At 48.8% G+C, this 11,393-nt stretch overlaps 1 protein-coding gene across 2 annotated transcripts; it reads right to left on the bottom strand.

Annotated features, from left to right (window-relative positions):
* Positions 1-5,816: 5,816 nt before the first annotated feature.
* Positions 5,817-11,006, bottom strand: LOC142829620 (uncharacterized). 2 transcript variants are annotated; one of them, XM_075930194.1, is made up of 3 exons: positions 7,893-11,006; positions 7,287-7,366; positions 5,817-6,598 (listed from the first exon to the last, which is right to left on the bottom strand). In XM_075930194.1, exons 1-2 carry the CDS (start codon positions 10,315-10,317, stop codon positions 7,335-7,337), a joined length of 2,457 nt encoding a protein of 818 aa, XP_075786309.1. In that variant the 5' UTR covers positions 10,318-11,006; the 3' UTR covers positions 5,817-6,598; positions 7,287-7,334. The 2 variants fall into 2 exon arrangements, with proteins under 2 accessions (XP_075786309.1, XP_075786308.1); XM_075930193.1 differs by having other exon boundaries at positions 5,817-7,366.
* Positions 11,007-11,393: the final 387 nt, after the last annotated feature.

Here is an 11,393-nt window from a genome sequence, read left to right as displayed (position 1 = left end):
CACAAGTTAAAAAGGCTTGTCAGTCCTAGGAGGGCTTTGCAGAAATCGTGATGGAGCTATAGACCCTTGGCTCAGCCCTCTTTATCCCTACTATTAACACTGGAGCATATGTTGCTTTTATCCTCCCTCAGAAAGCCTCGTTGTTTAACCTACCATTAAACAGAAACATTACACTGCACACAATTCATAGACAAATACTTACAATAATGTCACTTGGCTTTATAATTACTAGCCTCACTTGAAGTCCCACAGAATTATTTTGTAAGTAATTAGAAATTTACTTCTCTAACGATTTAATATTCCTTAACTGATAAGCAAAACGAGGTCCGGCAGTTTTAGACTGAAGGTGAAGAAGTGCAAACTAAAGCTGTCTAACTTCCTTGCCAATGAAATACAAGGAACTTTCTGAACTGAGGGGTGAAAGTGATACTAAAGAAGACTTTGCACATATACATCCTTGCTAGATAGCATTAAGATCAGAAGTCAACCAGGAACTCCTCTGGGCTCTCCATCAATCAAACCTTTGTGTATTTAAATACATTATGCTATTAAGTTTAACTGAAATTCTCCAGAGAAATTTAAGGCAAGGGAGCTAGAAATTTAGTAAAATGAAATCTAATCTTATGTTATATAAGTTTTAAACAGCTAACAATTTCAACATTAAAGTTTTGCTATAAATATTTTATTTCAAATTAATTATTGTTTATTTTTAAAGAAAAAACCCAGATGTATTTGGCATTGTACATGATACAGAATACAGACATTTCCTCTCATGAAAAGTTCACAGTCCAAACAAGACATAGACTGAGCTAGACCCTCATAATTCCATTGAAGTCAATGGGGCTATACCTATTTATAGCAACTAAGGCTCTAGCTCAGAACAGAGAAGATGCACTGAAAAGCCTAAGAAGGGAATGGCTAGTATTGTTTTAAAATTATTAATATTTTTATAACAAAAGCACTTATTTAGTCCTGAAGGCAGAAATTCACCACTGTGCAAAGGGCTCAGACAAAGCCTACACACCACTTAATCCCATTTAAATGTCCAGAGGACACTATATATATAAGTTCCAAAAAGCATAGTGGAAGTAAGTAGACCTTTCCCTAAAGAAAGATTTATTTCTTTATTTCCTAAAGGACATTTATGGATTTAACTGCTATATCAACTGTTCTAGACCATCATTGTTGTTGAGATGGAAGTGCCAATCCAGCATTTGGGGATAAAATATATGAATGTGTGCAAATACATAAATGTTTATGCAAATATATGATCTGCTATGTTTTTGTTAGAGAATATTGGCAGTGAAAGAAGAAAAAAATTAAGAATCCAATTTTCTCTTGGGGTATGTCTACACTACCACCCTAGTTCAAACTAGGGTGGTAGTGTAGACATACCCTTGGATACAGAGATAGTTGGAAGTCAATAAAGGTGACAGAAGACAGAAGTGATATGATGTAACAGAAGCAAAGAAAATGAGAACAAATTCTGGCAATGTAGCAGTATGGGGATAAACACAGAAAGGAGGTGTACTGTGGGAAGAAAAGGAAAATCTTAGAATAAAAATGCAAAAAATCAATGTGAAACCTTGGCTACTAAACTAGGATATGTAGTCTGATATCTAAAGATACTTTCCATAGTTAAATCAATGTAAATTTCACCATTTTTCTAACAAAATAATTGAAATATTGTCTGTTGCAAAATCTTACACATGTAAAAAAGCAGACACATACAGATATGAGACACATGAAGTGTGGGGTAGGGACAGAGCAACATTAGGAAACTATGAGAAGTTTAAATGGTCAAATTACACAAGTAGAGCTAATGTGGTTTCCTCTCCTCAGTCCAGAGCTCCCTTATGTGGGTAAACAACACCTAGAAAAAAGGCAAAATTAGCCTTAACTTGACCACATAGATAGCTAGCACTTTTCTAATTTGGTGTTTTTCAAATTACACACTACAATTATTACATCTTAGTACGAATTAACTGTTTCTTGCCTTTTCTCTGTACATTTAATTTAATTTGTTTCTGTTGTCTGTACCATGTACGAACTGCTAAGTTCCTTGAACCAGCAGACCCTGTAGAAATCATGGCTTTAAAAGGTTGACCAGTTCTTTTCTGATCATATAAAGAATGTTAGATCAGAACAGTTAAAAATAAAAAGGATAAGATATGTTACATGGACACTGTTCTGAAACTAAACAGCTGCTCCAAACCTCCTGCTTCATGTTATGGTATAACTCAGAAAAGTGAACAAGCTTTGTGGTGCTTTGTTGCCCTCCCTTTTTAAAACTATTACTGTTACTAATTTTACTTCTCCAACAAACTCTTTCAAACTACAGTGCAAATTTTTGACAGTGCACATTGAGTTCCTGTAGCCTGTATGAGGAAATCTACCTTGTAAGTAAAAGACAGTTGATGCAAGATAAACGTAGACAGCTGTATAATGGTAGCAGCAGCCAGAGTGCTAAACAAAGACAAATGTGAAAGGATGTCACATTCCCTGGGAAAGCAAGGGAATGAATACTGTTGAAGTGATATGCTAAGGGAGAAATCAGCTGTTCAACCGAACTAGGATGATTTGTTTTAAAAGAATCAGTTAGTAGAACATAGTTGGCCAGTTAGAGCGAAATACAGAGGGATGTGTCAGTCACTGACTCCTAATAGGCAGGCACTTAGCTCAGGACTATTTTTGGAATGAGTTTCCATGGATGTGAAGAGTCTTCAGGCCCTTTGCTTTTTTCTGATTGGCTAACAGAAAGGTGCTGAAAAAGGTGGTGGCAGAAATATCCCAGACCTGGTAGATATCACATATACAGCCACTAGTAACTGTTACTTTTTGGTTTTTGATTGGCTGTGTTATGTTAAAAAAATATAAATGTCTTCTGTTTCTTACACACACATAAAAGGAAGAAGGAGGGTAATTAAATAGAATACCAACATGTATAAACAGAGACATTTCTTTTTAACTTGGGAACAGAAACTCTCTCTAAAGGAACAGGATAAACTCTTAAAGGAACACAAAATCTTCCCCTCACCAGGGGGAAATATTGTGAATACCATAATTCTTAATAGAATTTGCAAACATATCAGCTTGATGTTCAAAGTTTACATATCCTACAGATGGAGAAATAAGTGTTTTTCCCATAGAAAAGTAAATTATCTTAGCATGTCTAAAACTTGTATAGAACAAGTGATTTTCAAAAAAGCTGGTATTAGGAAGTATTGAGACTGGGCCCTGCATGGCACTGAGTTAGGCACAAAAGGCTCAGTTAATATTACAATCGCCAATGTGAAAAATGAGGTAACAGAAATGGAAGAAGTTTTGTGTTGTGGGCACTACGATGCTGTGATTTATCATAGACCATTCTATGCATTTATGACATGCCCATCCCTAGGATCTCAAAACATCTGCCCTTTACAGTATATTATATGCTGAACATGGTTGCCATATCACCCCATTCACACACATTTGCAAAACAGTAAATGATGAAATTGATATTTTTGTTTTAGATCAGAACAAATTAGGGAAGATCACAAAACTAAAATACAGCAAAGTATTAAAAACAATACGTATTTAATTAGCACTTAAATGTTGAGCACCTATTTAAGAAAGACTGTAAGGAGGCTGACCATGCCAAACTAATTTTAGGTTGCTCTCCTCAGATAATGACCAACTCAACCAAATGTAACCCAGGCACCTATGCTACATCTACATTGCAGTGCTATTTCAAGATCTCGGAGGTATCCCAAAATAGCTATTCCATACTTTTTGAGTGTGCCTGTTATTTTGAAATATAACAGGCTCGCTATTCCGATGTGCCTATAAATCTCAGTCCACGAGGAGGAATAGCAATTTATTTAGAAATAAGTGCTTTGTAGGCAGCACCAAATTTCAAAATAAGCTATTTTGAAATTACATTGAAATAAGATACGCAATTTGTGTAGCTCAAATTGCGTATCTTATTTCAACCTACAGTGCAGAGTAGACACACACCTAGAAGGTGTGCTTCACTGTGCCATGTAGTGGCACTTAGACCACTTACAGAGAGAGATAAGAATGAGGGAGCTCCTGAGAGTGATATAATAGAGTCTATAAAATCATGACTGGTGTGGAAAAAGTGAGGGTACGTCTACACTACAGCGCTAATTCGAACTAACGTAGTTCGAATTAGTTAATTCGAACTAAGCTAATTCGAACTAACGCATCTAGAACTAAAAACTAGTTCGAATTAGCGTTTTGCTAATTCGAACTAGCGTGTCCACTCTGATTGGACGCAGGGGGGCATTTAATGGTGGCTGAAACCGGTTCTGGCAGGGCATCAGGTCAGTAGTTGCTTTGTGTGGCTGCTGTCTGAGACTATCTGAGGCTCGTGCTTAAAGGGATCCCCCCGGACAGCCGGTTCTCAGCTTTTCCTGCGTGCTTGCCAACCTCGCAGAGGGACAGCAAAGTGTTGGTCTCTGCGCCCATCTGTGTCGGTGCTTCCCTTCGGGGGGGCCGCCGCAGGTGGCAACATGGAGCCAGAGCTCGCCCTGCACCTTCTGGTGCACTTTCTGGACTTGCTGCTGCAAGCCTGCCAGCAATGGCTCGAGGCTGCCTGGCACCACCTGGTGCACGTCAGCCCCCTGCCTCTCCGCCTGGCCGCCCTGGGGGCCGTGGAGGAGCCGCGGCGGCGCCCCGGCACCGGCGTGCCCTGCTGCATCTGGCGTCTGGACACCAGCAGCGACTGGTGGGACCGCATCGTCCTGGATCGCTGGGAAGACCGACAGTGGACCCAGAACTTCAGGATGAGGAGGGACACCTTCCTGGAGCTCTGCGAGTGGCTCGCCCCTGCTCTGCGCAGAAGGGACACTCGCATGAGGCCCGCCATCCCCCTCCAGAAGTGGGTGGCCATCGCCCTCTGGAAGCTCTCCACGTCGGGAACCAGTTCAGCGTGGGGAGATCCACCGTTGGAGCGGTGCTCATGCAGGTATGGCACTCGTCGGTCACTGCGCCGGGAGAGAGGGGGGCTGCAAGGAGGGGATGGGCCGCCCCAGGGACAAAGGGGGGGGAGGGAGGAGGCGAAAGCCGTCCTGGCTGTACTACATGCCACCAGGGGGGTTGCTTCCGGGAGTGGGGCGTGGGGCACTGCCAGGGCACGAATGCTCCCAGCCACCTGGGCGCCCCACTGATTGGCGCTTTGCTGTGTCTCTCTCCGCAGGTGGTCAAGGCCATCAACCAGGTGCTGCTCCGCAGGGTGGTCCCGGATGCCGTCATCCGGGGATTCGGCGCCCTCGGCTTCCCCAACTGTGGGAAGGTGGGCTGTTGCACAAGTAGGGAGGTTCATGCTGTCTATTGCCCTATCAACATTCAGTAACCTCATTGCTACAAATCCATCCACTAAATCCTCCACATTAGCAAGAGTCAATCCTGTGCAGCAGGAGACTTTTAATGACCCTCCACGCTTGCATGACAACAGCCCCTGCTGTGGACATTCCAACTCCAAAATGATTTCCCACTCACCAGTAGCAATTTGGCATTGTACGTTTCCCCAGTGTAACAATCACTTGCTTCTCAACTGTCAATATAGCTCTGATTCTGGTGCCTGCTCTAGAGGATTGGGGAAAGCTTGGCATACGTATGCAGGCATGTGGCCTTTCACATATCAAAGTTCTGCGGCCACTACTCATCATCTCAAACCTGCATTACAATGTGGTCCCACAGCCAGAGCTAGTTTGCCAGGACCACAGGTGGTGCTTCACCATGTGCATTGGTCCCATGAATGCCACCACCAGCTTTGACTTGGATTTCATTATGTCCCTGTCAGGGGGTCCGCACCCCCGTGCGCCTCAGTGCCCCCTGACTGTCTTCATATAGCCCATCTCAGGGCAGAATACAGTCTGTATGGGTTGCTCATCATAGGCACATGGGCTTATCTCCGTGGCCCTGCTTACCTAAGTCAGGCTGCCACCTGTCTCCACGCCCGGGCCTTTCCTTCGACCCCTCCTCAGGGTAGCCTTAGCTGGCCTTCTCCCAGCTCTCACTGGCTAGCCCCAGCAGGTCTCCCTCCGGGGAGCTCCTGCTTCCTCCACAGCCAGTCCCTCACTGGCCCCTCTCCTCCTCCTGAGCAACCTGGGCTTCTCTATATATACACAAGCCAGCTGTGCTCCTACTCGCCCTAATGGATTCAGCTGGCTTCTACCAGCCATTTGTGCAGTCCTGGATCTTTGCCAGCTGGGCCCTCTCTAGCCCTAATTAGCTCCCGCTGGCCTTCTCTCTGTTAGCCCCGGCTCCGGGCCGGAGTCCGAGTATTAAAGGGCCAGTGCAGGGCAGGCGCCCTGTCACACACCTTCCCCTTCGGACCGAGCTTCCCTTCTTCGGCCGGCCTCCACCCGGCCTCCCCTATGCCCTCTCTCAGGGTCTGGTTTCTCCTCCTGGCCCCACCACCGCCAGGTCTGCCCTCGCTGCCTCAGAGCACGCCCCACAATGTCGGAGTGTTGGCCGGTGCACTCCCCAGAGGGCCACCCCGTCAATGTTAGTGTGGGGCGGCAATGCCCCATCGCTCACCCCCTTTTCCAGCACTCCAGCCCTTCCCGCCAGCTCGTTAGTCTCTATGGACCTAGAAAAAAAGTCGGCATTGTTATGGGCTTTCCCCGGTCTGTGGCAGACCTCAAACTTATATGGTTGTAAGGCCAAATACCACCTCATAATCCTAGGGTTGGTCTCCTTCATTGTCTGCAGCCATCGTAAGGGCGCATGGTCCGTTACTAATGTGAACGTTCCCCCTAGCAGGTAATAGCGCAGGGTCTCTATCGCCCACTTAGCTGCTAGGGCCTCCTTTTCAATCGTGGCATACTGTTGTTCCCGTGGGAGTAATTTTCTACTTAAATACAGGATGGGGTGTTCCTCCCCTTCCTGCTCCTGTGACAGTACGGCTCCGATCCCTCTATCTGACGCATCTGTCTGTACTACAAACGGTTTTGTAAAATCGGGTTGATGGAGAACCGGTGACTGCGTCAGTTGGTATTTTAACGCTCTAAACGCATTTTCGCACTGCGAGGTCCACTGGACTCTTTGGGGTCTTGTATTCTGGGTCAGATCTGTCAAGGGCGCTGCAATCGTGGCGAAATTGGGTATAAATCTCCGGTAATATCCGGCTAGACCCAGAAACTGGCAGACTTGCCTTTTTGTGGTGGGGGCTTTATAATCTCGCAGGGCTTGCACCTTGTCCACCTGGGGTTTTATCCTTCCCCGTCCCACCCGGTAGCCTAGGTAGGACACCTCTCTTTGTCCAAAATGGCACTTACTTGGGTTAGCCGTGAGCTTGGCCGTGGCCAGCGCCCCAAGGACCGCCTTCAAATGCCGCAGATGTTCCGTCCAGGTTTCACTAAAAATGACAATGTCATCAATGTATGCGGTCGCATACTCACGGTGTTCCTGTAGTACCCTGTCCATTAGCCTCTGGAACGTTGCTGCCGCCCCATTCAATCCGAAAGGCATGGTGTTGAATTGGAACAGGCCAAAAGGCGTGGCAAACGCAGTCTTGCTCTCTGAGGCGGGTGTCAGGGGAATTTGCCAGTAGCCTTTGGTTAGGTCTAGCGTAGATATGTAGTGGGCCTTGCCCAGCCGCTCCAGCAGTTCGTTTACTCGTGGCATAGGATATGCATCAAATCGCGAGATTGCATTAATCTTCCGAAAGTCTATGCAAAATCGTATAGTGCCGTCGGGTTTAGGCACCAATACAATGGGGCTACGCCACTCACTCTTAGATTCCCTGATCACCCCCATTTGCAGCATCCGCTGCAGCTCTTCCTGAACTGGTCTCCACATTTTCCGGGGCAGGGGTCGTATGTGGTCCCGGATCTTCTTACCTGGGGTTGTCGCAATGTGGTGACTCATCAAGGGGGTCTTACCCGGTTGTGTGGTTAGGACCTGGTCAAAATCCCGAAGGAGGGAGTTCAGCTCCTTCTGCTGTTCTTCCGTCAGTTCGGCCCCAATGTGCGCTGTCCCTTCTGCCTTCAAGTCGCCTCCCCAGGGTCCGAGTTCCGGTTCTGGTGGCTGTAAGGTAATAAGCATACCCTCTCGGGCGTTCCACTTCTTTAGTAAATTGACATGATAAATTTGTTTGTCCTTTCGTTTTCCCGATAATTTGATTTCATAATCCACTGGGCCTACCTGCCGTAGAACCTCAAAGGGCCCTTGCCATTTGGCCAACAATTTTGAGTCTGGCGCCGGTAATAGCAGGAGTACCCTGTCCCCCGGTTGGAATGTCCTGGGTTTGGCGCCCCTGTCATAATACTGGGCTTGCTTATTTTGGGCCTGAAGGAGGTTCTCCCTAGCTAGCTCCCCTACAGTCCGGAGTCGCCTTTGCAAGTCCAAGATATAGGGCACTGTACCCGTCACCCTGGAATCCTGTTCCTCCCAGTTCTCCCGCAATAAGTCCAGGATCCCCCGGGGTTGGCGGCCGTAAAGCAACTCAAATGGAGAGAATCCCGTTGAGGCTTGGGGCACCTCTCGTACCGCAAACAACAGTGCCGGTAGTAATAAGTCCCAATCCTTTGGGTCGAGCTCCACAAACCGCCGCAACATACTTTTTAATGTCTTATTGAAACGTTCAACAAGTCCATCTGTTTGCGGGTGGTAAACTGAGGTACGCAGGGTCTTAATGTTTAAGAGGCGGCAAAGCTCCGCCATCAGTTTGGAAGTCACATTGGTCCCTTGGTCAGTTAATATCTCCCTGGGGAGTCCCACCCGGGAGAATACCTGTACCAATTCACGCGCCAGCGTCGCCGCCAGCGTGTTCTTAAGGGGGACCGCCTCAGGGTATCGGGTGGCATAGTCGATTATGACCAGTATATACTGGTGCCCCCGTCGGGACCTCTCCAGGGGACCTACCAGATCTAAAGCCACCCTGTCAAATGGCACCTCCACCACGGGAAGAGGGACTAGAGGGGCTTTCGGCACTCCTCCCTGAGCCGTCCGTTGGCATTCAGGGCAGGACTCACAGAAGTCTCTGACCTCTTTATAAATCCCAGGCCAAAAGAACCGCTGCATTATGCGTTGTAGAGTCTTCTCTCGCCCCAAATGTCCAGCCCAGGGGTTCGCATGTGCTAGGTCTAATACCTGCCTCCGATACCGAGCGGGAACCAACAACTGGCTAACCTCTGTCTGTCCGTCGGTCGACCGGGCGATCCGGTATAGTCGATCGGCTCTTACCTCGAATCGCGGTGTTGGTCGAACAGCTGCCCCCGTACTGGGGTCCCCAGTCTCTCTTGCCCCTTGTTCCCAGGCATGGGTTAAGGAGGGATCTTCCCGTTGGTCTCTCATGAAGTCCTCATCCCCTCCTATTTCCTCCGAACTGAGGATTTTCTCCGGGCACGGTTCCTCCTCGGGACCTTGGGGTGCTCCCCTTTCCCGGCCTTCCGTCCCTGCTGGTGATGGTGGCCCCTGCTTCTCCCAGTCTCGCAGGATGCGTCTGAAACCCGGCCAGTCCCGGCCCAGTAGCACTGGGTACACCAGCTTTGGGGCCAACGCTACCCTGCAGATCACCTCATCTACCCCATCCGACAACCGGACCCAACCCGTGGGGTAGGTGCTAACATCCCCATGGATGCATTGCATTGATATGGATCCCCCGGCCGCCTCCCACTCTGGGACCAGCTCGGATCGTACCATTGTCTGGCTGCACCCCGAATCTACCAGGGCGGTCACTGGCCTCCCCTCTAGCCATACCTGTCGGGTGATCTTTGTCCCGTCCCGCAGTCTTGCCCGTAGGTCAGCAGCCATCACCTGTCCATACGCACCCTCTGTGTGGGGGTCGTACCTTCGCTGGCCGCTTGATGGTCCCCGCCCCTCACGCTGCGGGGTAGGACCCCAGTCTGGGCTCCCTTGCGCGTTGGTTTCGCCCGGGCCCAAACCGCCTTCCGCCCGTCTCCTAGTTTCTCTTACCATCCCGGGTCGGTGGTTCTGAGTCCTTTCCCTGGCGGTTGGTTGCCGCCACCTTCCCCAGGTCCTCTCAGGGCACAGCCTCCGAATGTGGCCCGGCTTCCCGCAGGCCCAACATGTCCGCGCCTCCCCTGTTGTCTTCACAGGGGCTGCTCTCCCTTTATCCCTATTAGCTGGGGGGGGCCTCCTGGCTCCCACCCCGTAGGGACACTCCCTCCTCAGGTGTCCCCTGTGCCCACAGGCAAAACAAGTTCTCAGGCGCGGCCCCAGCCCCCAACGCTTGGAGCCTGGTTTGCTATGGAGCTCGAGGTCACCCCTTTGTCGTGGCCTGCTCCCCTTTTCCCAGGGCCCCGCCTGTAGGGCCTCCCAGGCCCTCCAATACTTATTCATCATCCACTTTTTTTTTTTTTTTTTTTTTTCCCCCCCAACTCCCCGTTCCAGTCCTGTGGTCTACCGACCACTATTTACTCGCAATAAACCCCTTTTCTGTCAGGGTGGGGTTATACTGCCCACATTCTCCACCATCTGTCAGGGGGTCCGCACCCCCGTGCACCTCAGTGCCCCCTGACTGTCTTCATATAGCCCATCTCAGGGCAGAATACAGTCTGTATGGGTTGCTCATCATAGGCACATGGGCTTATCTCCGTGGCCCTGCTTACCTAAGTCAGGCTGCCACCTGTCTCCACGCCCGGGCCTTTCCTTCGACCCCTCCTCAGGGTAGCCTTAGCTGGCCTTCTCCCAGCTCTCACTGGCTAGCCCCAGCAGGTCTCCCTCCGGGGAGCTCCTGCTTCCTCCACAGCCAGTCCCTCACTGGCCCCTCTCCTCCTCCTGAGCAACCTGGGCTTCTCTATATATACACAAGCCAGCTGTGCTCCTACTAGCCCTAATGGATTCAGCTGGCTTCTACCAGCCATTTGTGCAGTCCTGGATCTTTGCCAGCTGGGCCCTCTCTAGCCCTAATTAGCTCCCGCTGGCCTTCTCTCTGTTAGCCCCGGCTCCGGGCCGGAGTCCGAGTATTAAAGGGCCAGTGCAGGGCAGGCGCCCTGTCACAGTCCCACACCAACTCATGATGCAGTTGAAGTTCTTGTTGCAAATACCAGAGGATCAGTTGTCCTGTGTTTGCACACTCATGGCAATAGTGCAGAGCTTGTGGACTTAATGCTTCTGTCAGAGATTGCAGATAGCAAAATATGTAATGCAGGTATGTGGGATTTTTTTTTTTTAAAAAAGGTATACAAGATATGAGATATGGATAGACTATGAGATGGAGAAAGCGGCATGGTGAGAATTTGACTCTTAGTTCCAGTCACTCCTGCATGACTCATTTCCACCTCACCATGCGTTCCACAAATTTCCCAAAAGACGGTGCCCTTGTCAATAGCAAGTTGAACACTGGAATATCTACCCATGGTAGATTAATGCACCAGCACTTTGAAAAGAGGATGCTGCATTACCACGTTGGGTATTTA

This window comes from Pelodiscus sinensis, chromosome 5 (genome assembly GCF_049634645.1).
Source record: "Pelodiscus sinensis isolate JC-2024 chromosome 5, ASM4963464v1, whole genome shotgun sequence".
NCBI classification, from domain to species: Eukaryota; Metazoa; Chordata; order Testudines; family Trionychidae; genus Pelodiscus; species Pelodiscus sinensis.
The sequence above is the reverse complement of the archived record's forward strand: the minus strand, read 5'-3'. Positions and strand labels throughout refer to the sequence as shown.